The sequence below is a fragment of the Amia ocellicauda genome, chromosome 15, assembly GCF_036373705.1.
Source record: "Amia ocellicauda isolate fAmiCal2 chromosome 15, fAmiCal2.hap1, whole genome shotgun sequence".
Lineage (NCBI taxonomy): Eukaryota > Metazoa > Chordata > Actinopteri > Amiiformes > Amiidae > Amia > Amia ocellicauda.
In genome coordinates, this window is record NC_089864.1 from 25,920,604 (window position 1) to 25,938,075 (window position 17,472).

General features: G+C 35.9%; 1 protein-coding gene across 4 annotated transcripts in view; it reads right to left on the reverse strand.

Annotated features, from left to right (window-relative positions):
* cacna1c (calcium channel, voltage-dependent, L type, alpha 1C subunit) overlaps window positions 1-17,472 on the reverse strand; it is a 285,783-nt gene that overhangs the window by 97,847 nt on the left and 170,464 nt on the right. For all 4 annotated transcript variants that reach the window (XM_066724501.1, XM_066724502.1, XM_066724500.1 and 1 more), the window contains exons 5-8: window positions 16,424-16,585; window positions 15,221-15,417; window positions 4,574-4,677; window positions 1,098-1,270 (exon numbers count right to left, since the gene is read on the reverse strand). In XM_066724501.1, the coding sequence (XP_066580598.1) occupies window positions 1,098-1,270; window positions 4,574-4,677; window positions 15,221-15,417; window positions 16,424-16,585 (636 nt within the window). The remainder of the gene's footprint in view (window positions 1-1,097; window positions 1,271-4,573; window positions 4,678-15,220; window positions 15,418-16,423; window positions 16,586-17,472) is intronic.

The window sequence follows — 17,472 nt, forward strand, 5'->3', positions numbered from 1 at the left end:
GATAGGGATACTTATGGTTCAACATCTCAAGTCTTAAGTCGTCCATATCAGAACCATTTATGTTTTAATTTCGGGGGATGACTGTGCTATGTTAAATATTGAAAAGGAATAACTGCACATAAACAAAAATACACGTTTGCTTGATCCGCCACATACTGTCAAATCCTCCCCACCAAAGAAGCTTCATCAGGACACACAATGCCGTTTTTTTTCTTTTTTTATACAATTACTATAAGAACTACAACTACCAAAACTATTTTTAAACCTAATCCTTTTTTTTCCAAATACACAGAAAGAACATATGCAAGGCTAAACAAAATCTTTCCAAATAAATATTTCTAAATAACACAACAAATGACCACCAAATCATTGCTGTTTAATTTAAGATTATTAACAATATGGTGATCATGATGATGATGCTGTTGCTGTTAATAATAATAATAATAATAATAATAATAATAATAATAATTATTATTATTATTATTATTATTATTATTATTATTATTATTATTATTATTATTATTATTATTGTCAGTGTGCTTAACATACAGGGTGTCTGACTGCTAAATCCACCATTTGCACAATTTGGGAAATTTTGAATATGAAAGCCTGGAATGGAACAGAGGTCACAGTTTGAATAAAAAATCTTACCTACCAACCCTCTCTTATCACTCTATATAAACACACACACACACACACACACACACACACACACACACACACACACACACACACACACACACACATATGTGTATGCACATATTGTAGATATGTTTACTCCATGTTTGTTTTTTCAAAATATTACTCAAAAAGTAATATATTTATTTTAACCTCAACTTCAACAATAGCCAGAGACTAAGGACAAAAAAAAGATCAAAATAAATTCACAGCTAAAGCCTTCTCATTACACTCAGGTATGGTTGAAGAAATTGTATTCACAGAGATGTACGGGTCAGAAAACGTGACAAAACAGCTCAGCTATATCACCGCCACTACAATTACCTACCTATCACTACAATTAAGGAAGCAACTAATGCAGAGATTGTTGAACACACCCCCATTAACATCCCCATCCCCTCCCGCCACCCAGCACTCACGGTTGCGCGGCTTCTCTTCATCCAAGCCTTCATCCTCGTTTTCTGGGTCAATATCCTCTGCCTGGGTTATCCAGTCCAAGTATCCCTTCAGGTCCTCCTCTAGCTGTTGCTTTTCTCGCAATTTCTGGAAGTCCCCTCGTGCTTTGGCTTTCTCTCTCTCCTTGGAGAACTCTCTGCCACAGGCAAAGAGGCAACAGAGAGAGAGAGAGAGACAGAGAGAGAGACAGAAATAGAGAAAGAGAGACAAGGAGTTCAGAACCGGCCACTACATATCCCCAAAAACTCTCCCGCCATGCATTTGAAGACCAACAGCGGCAAATGGATACAGTGTGTTTTGAGTGTGTCCCTGACCACAAATGAACCAACCTGCTATTCACAATTTTGAAAAAATAAAAAACTGCCCTCAATGAAGGGTATGAAGTCAGGATGTAAACTTTTCTGTGACACAATAAGACACCACCAAGTAGAGGAATTATTTAGTGGTTGTTAGGTCAAAATTCTAAGTTATTCCAGGCCAGTTTAAATGTATCTGTGCTTCAATTGTCTTTGGGGGGAGGGAAGGATGTTTTTGTGTGAGGAGGTTTTTTTATAGCATAAATAATACAAAAGAGTGTTTTCGAAGTGGAGAACCATGTGACTCCTTAACTCATACTCTTCATTGACACAGGGAAGAGAAAGCTGTCGATCTGAAGCTGCCCCCGCTTCATTCCAAGAACCATGAGAAAATGTTAATAAAGAATAGAGACACTGCTCAACTCGAACAATAATGTGAATTATGTTAAGTAGCTGTTGTTCTGAAGATGCAGCACATAAAAACACAATTATTACATTGAGCGGTGTTTTCCATCTGAAGGAACATGTATTTAAGAAAATCAATAGAAAAGTACATCATGTGTTGCAAATACCTTAGGGCTCATTTAACTAAATCCTGCTAGCACCAGACATGGCAGAGTTAATAAGAAAACAGACCACACCGAAATGGAACCAATAAATGTTTGTCCAATGACAGGTTGCATCCTGAAAATAATCTCCGGGGCAAATGCAAAGGGGCAACACATTGTGTGGATCTATAGGTTTAATTAAATGTTTGTTTCCAAGAGTTTAGATTCAGGTTGGGTCCTATAATCGTGACTTAATTAGATAAAATCTGACCTATCATATTCAGCTGTAGTCGGGGTTCTCACCGCAATTGGCAGTGAGATAATTTGATTAAAAATGGTCAACTCCAAATTGGGAGGATATAGGGGAAAACATAATAAAACTTCTATTTTTATTATGTTAAAAAACAGTTATGTTTTGAACGATGTCAGAAATCAGTATTTCACTTTTAAACATATCAAGACCGTACTCAATTTATCCCAAGGCCAATCAAAAGCTGTGATAATTCCATACTATTCATTTCAGAACACATCCACAAAGTCACTTAAAAAAATATGTAACATTAATGAAATAGTTTGTCTTTTAATTTGATTTTATTTATTTTTTCCCGGTAGTTTGAAATATTGATTTTCAATTTTGAATATAAACTGAAAGGCTTTTTGAATTGCATCTGCTTTAGTTGGTTTGACAGAACGGTCAGAGCAATGATGTTTCCCTGCTCCAACATGCCTTCTTTCCAGGCATGACAAGCACATGATTGACATACCAATTGAAAGTTGGAAGATTACCACAGACACAGAAAAAAACACATACATCACACTGAACATTTTTATGTCACAAAGAGGACAAGCAAAAAGAAGGCAAAACATATTTATGAATACAGTTCTTACAAAGCACTAAACAGATGTTAGCATGTTGTTGGTTCTTCCTGGAAGTCTGTTTAAACCAAAGCACGTAACATAATGAGAAACCTTTCAATTTGCATGGCGATATAGTTATTAGAGAGTGATGAGAATTTCCCAAAAAATAACCTGACCTGTAAACAGCCTCTAAAAAAATGTTTGTATTAACTGCTCCATGTCATTTTAAGGTGTTTTTATTTTTCTCCATGAGTTACAATTTCAGCTGAGGTTTAACCAAATCACACTGATACAGGGATGGTATTCATTTAATTGATATTTGTAAGACAGTGATCAATGTATTAGCAGTGTTTAAAAAGCTATTCTTTATGAATGGGTTGCTTAAAAAGCCACAGCTGTCCAGTATTTAAGTGATCATTTAGTTTACTAAAAAATATAACATGTTTTCTGTTCATTTGTTTTTCTATTCAATGGTTATTGTGGAGACTTAAATAGCTGCTATTAAACATCTCAACCAAATGAATAGATTTTACTATATCAATTCCAAGAGTGATCTGTATATTGTTACACCTCATTTGATGCAATGGAAAATATCATAGATGGGGAGCAAGCCAAATCAAAGGAAGTGTTTTGAAAGGTACAGTTTTTGCATCTTACTTACACGTTTGTACAGTGGTCAGTTTTGCTTTATTTGTTGGTTTTTTTGGCTTGAGGATGTGCATATCTAAGCCATTAGTCCTTCCTGAGGAGTTACTGAACTTCATAACACCATGACAGCATTATCTGAAACATGTGTTTTAATTTCAAACAGAGGAAAGACTTCAAAATAAAAACAAAAACAAAGTAAAACCCATTGATTTCTTACCCGCTCAGCACACCGAGAACCAAGTTAAGAACAAAAAATGACCCTATGATGATAAGTGTAACAAAATAGATCCATGGCCACCCATTTCCTATGGCATCATTGACCTGGAAAAATGGAAGGATAATTAGTAGGGGACACGCAAAGCAACAAGACTCCATGGGAAAAAACTGGCTGCATCCAACACAGTGAAAATTGCAATATTTCTAATACCTAGGGAAAGTTTAGTTGTAAAGTTCCTTAAACAAATCCCATGATTTCCCAAAGACTGCCAATTAATCAGATTTCTTTTTTCAACAGGAGAAAAACAATATAATCTCATCCTAATTCTAATCCAGTATAACTTCAATACCTGCCCATGTATCTCCCCCTGTAACCCCAGGTGACAGAAGGTAAGGTGGTCTTACAAGTACTTGCTAAGTCTGTTCATTTTAATTCAATTATTCTATTTGTGTACAAAAATTAAAATTAAGTCTTTAAACCTTTCTAATGTTCATATATTAATATTTAAACAAAAAAATATATATATAATAATATATTAGAACAATTGTGTGGTCCTAAATTTCTGGATGATTTATACAATTGTTACTGTGTTACTCCATTACAAAGGTAATCCTACTGATTATAAATGTTATCAATGCATACCCTTGCTTTTCTCCTCTTGAAAAATAATATAATATAGTATGTGGTTACCACAAATATGGTTAATGCACAATGTAGAAAAATATTATTTTTTGAAAGTTGGAATTCACTACCTGCATTCCAGGCTACAATGGCATGATTCCCTGTGATGCTGTGGTTTTCCAGTTAGACCCTCACCCATGGAGTTTTGTTGTCCGTTCACTCACAACAATCACCAAACATGCCGGTCTTACCCGCTCAACACCCCCAGAACCAGATTAAGAACGAAAAAGGATCCGAAGATGACCAGACTGACAAAATAGACCCAGGGGAGCTCATAGCCCATAGCGTCCTGCATCTGGAAGATGGAAGGAAGGTTAGAAGAGAGGGGTGTGGAAACAGAAAGAGAATGAGAGAGAGAGAGAGAGAGAGAGAGAGAGAGAGAGAGAGAGAGAGAGAGACAGTGAGATCACAGCAAAGAGATGAAATGAGTTGTTCTAAAGGGCAAGGTGAGGCAGTAAACTAACTCAGGAGGGTAAATGACACCCTCTGTAATTAATCTCTCTCCATTCAACATTACTAACTCAATAAGTCATTTCACAAATATCTGCTGCAGTCTGCTGGTTCTTTGAAGGCTTAATAACAAATCTTCATCCTTTTCTATAAGCAGACTCTACCATGATTCCATACAGACATTTGTAACAGTGATCTGCCAGATGAGATTTGCAAAGACATAGACATCATTCTATTGTTTATTTCATGTATTCATATTTGTTCAAAATTATGTATTATAAAAATTATAATTAACAGAACATATTGCTACCCACACACACACGCACACACATGCACACACACACACACACACACACACACACACACACACACACACACACACACACACACACACATTCACATATATATTTAAACTCTATGGCTTAAATTTATGATTTTAGGATTAGGTCAAAAGCTACGCATAGGTTTGATTTCAGATTGTTTTTTCTTACCAGCCATCTGCATTCCATATCTTTGACTTTTGTTCGCTATCTTCTTTGGGAATTTAATTTTTACTAACATCACATAAGGCATATGTCATAGCCAGAGGGAAAATGTGTCATTTAAATAAATGTCTTTTGATTACTTCCATCCCTTAACAATGTGCCTTGGCAGACCAGCAGAGCATTCTGTCAAATACCCAGGCTCACATACATAAATACATATACACACATACACACAGTGCTGGAAATAATTATGGTAACACCCTGACTGACTGCTTCTCTCCTACTTGATTTCAAAGGGCCTACATGGACAAATAGCAGCATACATCTTATCAAGTCAGGAGAAATCAACAGCAGGCAACAAAACTGTTTGCAGAGCTTAGCTTATTGACAGTCTAAACTGGATCATTATGTGATGGTTCTGTATGGTGAAAGGTTACAGTTATTGATGGTATTTAAAAGCAGGCTGTTTAATATTATTCAGGACACTAATCACACACAAAGGCCCCAGAGCTGCAGTGATGCATGTTGGGATATCTGTTAAAGTATTCTTGGTTGAAATCTCTCAAAACCAGTGAAAATAATACTTTGACAACCATAAAGATCAATCTAATATAAATTAAATCACTTTGACAGGATTTGACAAACCTCCTAATTTTAGGACTCAAACTGAAAAAAGAAAACTTACTTTTCAATATTTCTTTTTCAAATATGTACGATTTACCATAACAAAATACCTGCTTTTTAACATGCAGTGCTTCACTCAAATTAGACATTTCAACTTATGAACTATTCAATGAATCTCACTACTTAATCATTTACAATTTGTTTTGCACCTAGTGAAAGCTAAGGTCTCTAGGTAGAGACTGCAAATAGTATAAATGCTTTCATTGAAAAAGTTGAGGTCAGATTTCATCAGAATATTTCCCTTGTTGTACTAATGTAATAGAGGGAGTAACAGGAGAAAGTATGTCTACTCAGAAGTCAGCGAAAGGCAATGTAATTATTAGAATTTAAGTTATTAACATTCTACAAACTGAATACTAATGATTTGCATTATATATACATTTTAAAAACAACAAAATAAATGTTGTATTGAACCACACCTTATTTAACAGTTAAATACTCTGTTCCCAGCCAAACTAACAACACATTTTACAGGTGTCAGTTTTAGTTTCAACGATGCAATAAACACTTATACGGGAGTATTGTGTTAAGGTAATGTCTGCCCTTCTGTGAATGAAACATTGAAAAGCAGCAAGCCTTGTTGGATAGGAACACGAGGCAAGTTGTAATGTTATGTTTCTAATTGGAAACCCTGTTTTTATAATTTCCTACAGATGTCACATCATGAAATAAAAATACATCTTTGTAAATGTGTGTTTTGAAGAAATAATGGATTTTCTTTTACAGATTTTACTAATTCTTTGTTGTTGGTGGTGACCAGACAATACATATACATTCACCTATTTCATCAAAATAATAACACCCATCATGTACTAAGCTGTTGCCAGTAACTTGCTCTTATGCGACTTTATTTTTCATTGTTTACTCTACATTCATTTAAACTGCTTTGGGACAACAGAAATATAAAAAATGTCAGATTCAGTCATTGGTAGTCATTAATAATCTGGCAGCTACTCTCTCAGAGTGTCAAATCTTGTCAGGTAAATTAAATCATTACTTTAGTGCCATAAACTGTTTGTATGGACTGATAAAGCTTATTAACCATAACTCAGCAGACACCAGTGCCTGTCTGATTACACTGGCCAGAACGTCCAGTCAGGGGGTTCTGTTTCAAAGACTTGAACACTGGCTTTGTGCATCCATAAGCTTTATCACACTGTTAGGGTCATGCTGGGTTTGAACTCCTCCTCTCTTCTGTACTCTGATCGATCAAGGAGATATGTTGGCTAAAAACAGACAACTAGAACCCTTGTGTATTGTTATGGACCTGTACGCTTTCAGACTGATTGATGAGTTAGGATTGTGTAACACATCCTCTGCCTTTGGCTTTATCTCCACTGCCTCCACTATGGGCTTACTGTGTTAAACACAAGCAGAAGACATTACAGAACTTGTTGGAAGGACACATGTCTTCATTTGTCTTCTCTTCTACTAGTATGTGGTTTGCAGAGGTAGGCTATGTAAATTATTAAAATAACCAACTCCAAATATTGGTGACATAAGAACAAATATGTGCTGATTCCAGAAAGAAGGAAAATATAATGTATACTACTGCTTTGACTGTGCAGATCTATACATATATAATTAATAACAATCATTATAAACCTGTTACATTCCTATGTGTAAAAAGAAAGACAACTAGGGGTCTCACAAATAATCAATATTACATAAAATGTGATGTCTGGGGATCACAAGGCTTTATTCTATAGCTTCAAAATTCCTACTTCAGTGGTTCAGTAGTCATTTTACCAATTACAATCAAAAACAATTAACATGTTTAGCTTTTTCCATAACATAAGCTCACCCCCAAAATGAATATCATTAATCCAAAGTAGAAGATTGCTCAAGTCACATTTTAAAATAATTATTCATCAAGGAAAGTTATTAACATTGAGTAAAAGCAAAAGGAGAACAGAATGAAAGCCAAGTATTTTAATCTCCACCATCAGCATCTCATGGTATTGTTTGCACATACTTTTATTTCCACTATTAAGAATAATTGCTTTCTTTAAGCACATCTTTAACAGTTTAATTGACATGTATCTTTTTTCTGATGTAGCCACGAGAGCTTAAAGCTTCAGGGAAGATCTCATAACAAATGTGTTTAGTTTTTCTTGAATGGAATTTATATAGGAATCAGCCTTTTTATCTTATACAGTGGGGGAAAAAAGTATTTGATCCCCTGCTGATTTTGTACGTTTGCCCACTGACAAAGAAATGATCAGTCTATAATTTTAATGGTAGGTGTATTTTAACAGTGAGAGACAGAATAACAACAGAAACATCCAGAAAAACGCATTTCAAAAAAGTTATACATTGATTTGCATGTTAATGAGTGAAATAAGTATTTGACCTCTTCGACTTAGTACTTGGTGGCAAAACCCTTGTTGGCAATCACAGAGGTCAGACGTTTCTTGGAGTTGGCCACCAGGTTTGCACACATCTCAGGAGGGATTTTGTCCCACTCCTCTTTGCAGATCCTCTCCAAGTCATTAAGGTTTCGAGGCTGACGTTTGGCAACTCGAACCTTCAGCTCCCTCCACAGATTTTCTATGGGATTAAGGTCTGGAGACTGGCTAGGCCACTCCAGGACCTTAATGTGCTTCTTCTTGAGCCACTCCTTTGTTTCCTTGGCTGTGTGTTTTGGGTCATTGTCATGCTGGAATACCCATCCACGACCCATTTTCAATGCCCTGGCTGAGGGAAGGAGATTCTCACCCAAGATTTGACGGTACATGGCCCCGTCCATTGTCCCTTTGATGCGGTGCAGTTGTCCTGTCCCCTTAGCAGAAAAACACCCCCAAAGCATAATGTTTCCACCTCCATGTGTGACGGTGGGGATGGTGTTCTTGGGGTCATTCCTCCTCCTCCAAACACGGCGAGTTGAATTGATGCCAAAGAGCTTGATTTTGGTCTCATCTGACCACAACACTTTCACCCAGTTCTCCTCTGAATCATTCAGATGTTCATTGGCAAACTTCAGACGGGCCTGTACATGTGCTTTCTTGAGCAGGGGGACCTTGCGGGCGCTGCAGGATTTCAGTCCTTCATGGCGTAGTGTGTTACCAATTGTTTTCTTGGTGACTATGGTCCCAGCTGCCTTGAGATCATTAACAAGATCCTCCCATGTAGTTCTGGGCTGATTCCTCACCGTTCTCATGATAATTGAAACTCCACTAGGTGAGATCTTGCATGGAGCCCCAGACCGAGGGAGACTGACAGTTATTTTGTGTTTCTTCCATTTGCGAATAATCGCACCAACTGTTGTCACCTTCTCACCAAGCTGCTTGGCGATGGTCTTGTAGCCCATTCCAGCCTTGTGTAGGTCTACAATCTTGTCCCTGACATCCTTGGACAGCTCTTTGGTCTTGGCCATGGTGGAGAGTTTGGAATCTGATTGATTGATTGCTTCTGTGGACAGGTGTCTTTTATACAGGTAACGAGCTGAGATTAGGAGCAGTCCCTTTAAGAGAGTGCTCCTAATCTCAGCTTGTTACCTGTATAAAAGACACCTGGGAGCCAGAAATCTTGCTGATTGATAGGGGATCAAATACTTATTTCCCTCATTAACATGCAAATCAATTTATAACTTTTTTGAAATGCGTTTTTCTGGATTTTTTTTGTTGTTATTCTGTCTCTCACTGTTAAAATACACCTACCATTAAAATTATAGACTGATCATTTCTTTGTCAGTGGGCAAACATACAAAATCAGCAGGGGATCAAATACTTTTTTCCCCCACTGTATATTATATTTGAACAAGCAGACACTGAAAAGCTGATATTGACTAATATTTTGCAAAATAAATGCAAACATAAATAAACTATAAAATCTTTATTGCCAGAGTTAATCTAAGATTAGTGGGTCTTGAGAGCAACAGGGTCTTCTGGGAAATAAATTAACTAACTCAATTACTGGGCTTCATTGATAAGAAATAATTGTTTCTGAAGATTTAACGAAACCCAGGACTGTGGCAAGTTATTGTGACAAGTTTATTGTGGTAAATTTACTATAAGATTTTTGCACTTTTTAAAGTGGTTTTACAGTGGTTTCCTATGGGTCCAAGATACTTTCACTGTGCATGGTCTGGTGTACAGGAATATGGTTTACCATGATAGATATTTCTGTGGTATTCTATCATTTATACTCTGGAAGACCATAGTTTATTAATGGTGGAGTGTAGTAAAACACATTGAATGCATGTTAAAACTACAGGCAATCACTGTAAAACTATAACACAAGCACAGTAAAACCATGTTAAAAGTGCACAAATCCGGTAAATATACTACAGTAAACAGCAGGGGTGTGTAGTATCTGTACAGTAAATCCTGTTTTAAGTGATGCCTAGCTTTAAATGTGTCATTGACATATTGTACTTAACAGTCAAGTGATTATAAAATGAAAGACTTATTATTTCAAAAACAACCAGTAACCTACATTTTTTACGCAGGCCCACTAACCAAATACCAAGATGCCACCTCCACTTGTGCTATGTTTGCTAAGACATTATTATTTAGCAGACGCCCCTTAACATAATGTAGGTTGACCCATATGAGTTACTAATTATCATCATTGTATATTTAAAAATTACTAATGATTATGAGATTGTCCTGCCAATATAAAAAAAATACTTGGTGTATTCTTATAGGAAATAGAAGGTCATGTAAACACTCTTTCATTACTCTAATGCCATTCCTGGCATTAGTGTATTTTTTGCACAGTTAGTGCAAGTGAGCCACACTCATGATATACATTTTTTCTTATGTATTATACATTTATTAAATATAACACAAACATTTGAATACTGAACAGGGCTAAAAACCAACAAACACGTTTCAGGCAAAAGGCCATCTTCAGCATTGATTTCCTAAGCAACAAAGACACTTTAAGTAGATAAAAGCCACTCATCGTTCAATTAATCAATTGTGGTATCTATCAGCCAATTTTAGACGCCAAAAGCGTGTGTTGGATAAATTGAATCATAATTTCAATCAACCAATCATTAGAAAAGAACATTCATAATCACTTAATCCCTTATCCATGATCACTAATAAATACAAAAATAAATCCATACAAATTATTTAAGTGCCCGCGACCCTCACCAGGATAAGCGGTTTTGAAAATAGATGGATGGATGGATGGAAATCATTTAAGTAGCCTTAACACACTTATTATATGCCAACACATTAAAACCATATATATCCAACCCTTCTGAGGTTGTTTTAGAGAAAAACTACAGTGCACTACTTTTTCACCTAGGGAAATGAATGAGGAACTGGACTTTCTTGTCTGTAATTATGATAGATAATGTATTATGATGATGGTTGGTTTCCTGAGATATTGGAGCCAGGTTCATTGTTTTGTATGAATTATGTGATATACTGGCATGCAAATCTTATATTGTTAACTTAATAATTGTTACTATTTCATTCAACAGTGATTGGTAAATGCCTTTTCCCTTGTTTTTCAGACATGATTATGTTATATTGAGAATTTAGAAGCCTTGATTGATTTCATTACATTTTTTTTGATTATTGTAACTTGTAGAGTCGACAAACCTTCTTATTTGTCTTAAAGACAATGGGAACTAGCATGATGGTACAGTTTGCCATTAGTAAAGCTGTGTTTTCACAAAAACACTATGCTGTTTCTCCAGAATAAAACTAAAGCAAAAAAGGCTTACATTAATTAAGAACATTTCTCTATTAGAATTAACTAAACTTATGTAATATAACAGATGATGAAAATCAATGAGGACAAGAAAGATTTGTATTTACAGTTCAGAAGTATCATATAGACTAGTTTCTTCAAATTCTGTATATTCATATTCTCAGATTCTGTAAAGCAAAGGATGCTAGATGAAATGCAAATAAAGACTGATTACTGACATAAAATGATTGAAATGGTGTCCATTTCTTATGCTTGATTTTCAGTCAGGAGTAAAATCATGCAAATTCAAAATCAGAACGTTTTAGTTTACATCTGACCTGCATTTCAGATCAAGTATGCTACGATTTCTCAACGCAGGTCGTTATTCCCCTGTGTCTTCTGTTTTGCTTTCTATCTGATCCCTTAATTACACAGGCTAAGTGAACCCTTAATTTAGATTTATTTTTCTTTAAATAAACCTGTTAAATTGTTTTCTTCTAGTGATGGAAAGGGTTCCCAAATCAACACTTCTCCTGCGCCCAGTCCTTGATTAATGCATAATTACTTCACTATAATGGTCTAAACAATTCTAAATAGGTTACCAGTTAAAGACCGGCAGACACATATGGGAATAATTCTCTCAAAATCTGCATTTTTCCTTTTGCAGGGGCTTAAATTCTAGACACCTGGTCATTAAAACAATACAACTTTGGAGGAGCTTTGAAACGCATTACTGAATGTGTAAAAAGTACTATAGTACTACTATAGCAAATAGTTAAATCATGACTTTAAATCTTCAATCACTACATTCATTGAACAAAATAGCATTTTTTTCAAACTTAGCCCAATACTACATGCAGTGCATTTATAAGAGCATGGATACAGCAAGACTAGGACTAAGGTTATTCACCTCTGTTCTAGGTCAAAGAACAGTATTGAAGAATCATTTTGGTAATTTAGTAGTTGAGAGCTTGTGCTAATAGAAAACTACAACACAGTTGTGGCTTCATTTTTAATAACAATTCCACTTTCTTCTAATCATAAATGTAACCGCTACTATGTATAGATTTGTAGTTTTCTGGGTCAAAGTTTTGATTTGATCCGTCCCTAAAACTGGCCAAATAATGGTATTAATCTCAGTTGTAATATCCATTAGAATACTGGATTTTCAAGCCAGACAAAGCAACAGCTTTTACTTCTTGGAGAAGTATTTGTAATTCATAAAAGGTATCTACTTAGGATCAAAGAGTATTTTGGTTCTCTAGATTTATTTTTATACTGGCTTTTTTCTGTCCCTGGTTATCTTTGTTTCCTTCACTACAATTCTGTTTTGAGTTTGACTATGGAGACATTGTTTTGCCTGCCATCGCTGTTGAAAAGATTGGATGGTTTTATTTCCCTGAAGCAGCTGCTGTGGAGGCCTCAGAAATAGGAACAGTTTCATTCGGCTTCACTTCAGTAGAAAGCTTGTGTTCAACTGCCACACTTCAAGAAAGTGCAGTTATGAGCTCTCCAAATCACACTTATGTAACAAAGTCTAAAACAGTCTCTCAATAGAGTGTTGTGAGGAACACAATTCTTCCACAACCTTAGCTAAAGGTTCACAATGGCTAACTCATTGCAGCTTCCATACACCAATTCATCAGAGTATCGTCCAATTCAGTGCTGGGCATTGAGAACAGAACTGGGACAAATTCTTAATGTCTTCACTTTAAGTAGGTGAACTGAGAGCTCAAGCAAGACAGAAGTCAGAATGCCTCGTGGCAATAACAGTACCATGATCGTTTGTATAACACATCTCTCTTAAAGCAGCCTACACCAGAGCCCAATGGGAGAAAGGAGAGCAGACAGGAAAAAAGGACAGAGCTGAAAGAAGAAGACAGAGCCAGTGCAGTCTATACATTCCACTTTGGAGGTGGAATTCAAATAAGGCATGCTGTAATGCACTATATACAACTTTTTGGGACTGTGACCTTTTTTCTTTTCATGTTGATGATAAAAGCAAAACTCACAAAACATAATCTCGACCAGAATACTAAATATTGTTTAATTCTACAAGTTGTGTTTACCTGATAACCCAATAAAATGTACACAAACAGAACTTAAATCGGTTATATGGTGCGAAAAGAACTATGACATCGTATGTGTTATTTTTAATCTGTGTGAGTGTGTGTAATAATTGCTTTTTAATATTCTCTATTCTTGGTTTTATTCAACTGTAAAACATATATATGTCTGGGCATTGCTGCAATGTAATTTAATCTAAAAGTGTAAAGAATGCTATATTAGGTTATCCATAATCTTGTTAAAGCATTTTCTCTTGCATGAAGCAGATCTGCACTGAACAGATTGAATTAGTGTGTGCAGCCGGCATATTCTTTCCTAAACTACTAATTTGAAGTGTTTCTAAATAGCTTGGCAACAGAAAAGTCCTGAGTCAGTACGCATTTTTCTTCATTTCTGTTCTTTTTTTGTTTGACTTCTCCATATAATTAATTAATTAATTGTGAGATGAAATTTCTTCTTTGATATTATATTTTTTTGTTAAGTTTTTATTATACTTTGATTATCTAGCAGACTAATAGGGCAGTCCAGCTAAAATAGATTTTGAACAGATAACCCATGCTTACCCATTAGACTTGAATGGGTTCATGTAAGGATACAGTTAGCACCAAGAGCTTCTGCAGCACAGTAGTGTGGAGGTGGAAGAAATATCAGAAACTACTTTTGTTCTGTGATATTGTATAATTGGTACAGCAACATTAAAGCTAAAGAATAAGAAAAAAGGCACTAAAGTTTAGTTTGTGAAGTAGGGGAGACCTTCAGTTGCTTTTTGCTGCTTACACTCTCTTAATAAAGACCTTTCTGAGGGCAAGTCATTTCTATTTTTTGAACAGTGTAAGGAAGATATTTTTATTTAGTTCAAACTATATCACGTTTACTGACATTCAAGCTACTCTTCATCTTCTAAAGATCTATGGTGTTGGTGGTCATCCAAATATACTTAATGTGATATCTATAGCCTTGTAAAACAGTCACAGTACCTGTTAAAACACCTTACAGATGATTTATTGTAAATGTAATTATGTAAAAGTACTTTATATGTATCATGTTTTGCTAATTGTTTTGCTCTTTGACCAACAATTTGGCATTTAATACTGCAACATATATACCTCAGTGGCTTTTTGCCTTCCATGTGTGAGAATAAGGTCTAAATGGACTAAATATCTGTTGATATTTTCAGTTTAACATTAACAACAATTTAGTCCTGCAATTGCGATAAGCATGCCGGATATAAAATTGTAATGGTGTTCATGACATTATGTGGTTGTGGTTAGTAACTGATTACAATGTACAGTACATAGGCATCAGTAATATAATCATCCGCAACATAATTAAAGGGCACTTTAAGAATAGGTTACCTCATCACCCTGTGAAAAAAGACTATACACTTAAAGCACTACAGCTATGCTACCTTGCTATTTTGAAACACTAAAGGAGGGGGGAGGTGCTGTAAGTCTCTTCTAGTTTCTGTGCAGTGTGTGTGCTGATGAATGCAGGCCAACTCACCCAGTAGAGCACATCTGTCCAGCCTTCCATGGTGATGCACTGAAAGACGGTCAGCATGGCAAAGGCAAAGTTGTCGAAGTTGGTGATGCCGTCATTGGGCCCTACCCAGCCCATATCACACTTAGAGTTGTTTTTGCAGTGCCGCCCATGGGCTGTGTCTGGTGCGCAGGGAGCCGGCTTCTCCTCAGCAAAGTTCCCTGCAAGAGACCCAATCAAACCTCCAGCACTAAAGCTGAGAGATGCATGCTGTTTCAGGTCTAAAAGTTGCAGCCTAAAGCAAGGGTCTCAAATGAGGGCCACAGTGGCTTCTGATTTTGTTCCAAGAAAGCTCCATGTAACTTAATTAATAGCTCATTAACTGGATGAGTTAATTACATCGCTATAGATCAGGAGTGTCCAACCCTGGTACTGGAGAGCCACAATCCAGCAGGTTTTAGAGGTCACACTTGTATCACCAATTTATGAACACCTAGAAGAATTTCACCCTGATCAATGAAGCAGGTAGTGCAGTAAATTCAATCCTTTAGAAACTATTGGAGCAATTATCTGAATGCCTGCAGCCTCACTCCCATGTGTTCCCAGTATTAAGAAATGGGTGATTTAGTGTGACCTATAAGAGTAAGTGGATTGGGGCTCTCCAGGACCAGGACTGAGCACCCCTGCTTTATGTCATAGACTGTTATATATGGATAATTGATAGCATAATTAGGTTAATTAAGTCATTGGAAGTTCAGTTGTAACAAAAAACTAATTGTATGGTGGCCCTCCAGGAACTGTGCTTGAGACCCAAGGCCAAAAACAAAGTTAGCTTCAGCAATGATTGTTGACTACAATTGTTTTTTTGACTCCATAGAACAAGTAATCATGAAGTTAAACAGCTAGTAAGCTGTGCTGAGTCATTATCTGAAATGCTGATACTTGTGTACCTAGTCTGTCTGTATGAATATAATTCATCTAAAAATAAACTGTGAGAACAGTTGACACTCCATACCTGGTTAAAATTTCAGGAATAACATAATATATTCCAGTTTGTAACTAATAACGTTTCCCATTATACTTTATCCTCACACTCTCACTGTGAAATTGCCTGTGACACACGCTCCAATGCTCTCTGAGTCAGTGCAAATGACCTTGCTGTTGACCTGTGGGTTCATTAGAGTCTACCTGATTCATTTTCAAGTGCAGACTTTCTTTAATTATTACCTTTAATGCCATCTCTGAAGATAAAGCAGGTGCGGTGCATTTTCCCCATGAACAGCTCGAGTCCAATGATGGCGTAAATGATGATGACGAAGAGAACTAGCAAGGCAATGTGCAGCAGGGGGACCATGGCTTTTATGATGGAGTTTAAAACTACCTGCAGACCTGCAAGAAGACAATACAAGAAATTACTAATGCTTCAAGACAAACATTTGTGTTTACCCTGACCAGATGGGAGGGACTGTATTTGCATGTTAGCTATATATTTAACTCCACATTTAATATTTATATTTATATTTAACATTTATATTTATACTGAATATTTATTTCAAAGTTTCCATATTTAGGATTTAGCTAAATATTTAATCAAACGATAAATATGTATTTTTCAAAAACGGAGATATAACATTTATTTAAAAGAATACAATATTTATAAATGTGGAAAAAACGACTTACGTATTTACTAAATCTATGAAAGAACACACTTTGCATTTGGTGCCCCATAGTATTGTTCATATAAATTCCCGTGATTTATTTTTCTTTTCTTTTTTGGTCATGAATTGGCTGTTTTACCCAAGTAGAGTGAAATTGGGGCCCAGTTAAATAAAAAATGCTCACCCTGACAATTGCATGTAGAGGCATTAGCCACATCACTGCAATTGGATTTCGCACCGCTAAACTTTCATGGTATGAAATGTTAAAATGATTTGCAGTCCAAAACAAGCTTTTTGTAGATCTTAGTTCACACAACAAGGCCATGGGAGTGGTTACATTCTAACGGTATTGAATCAAGAAAAAAGTTGCTTACAGTAACTGGTGTACTGCCCATAACAAATTAGATGTTGCACACAACATCCGCCTAAATGAAATGTATGGTTCATGCACAGAGAGAAAATATGCTGATATTACACAATACATTACACAAATTATGTTTTTCCATCAATATATCAATTTAATGTATTATTTTGCTTCTGTTTATACTAATATGTCCCTTCGTTATCTTCAACGAATGTCGAGAATGGATGGAGGATTTAAGCCTGTTACTGTGAAAA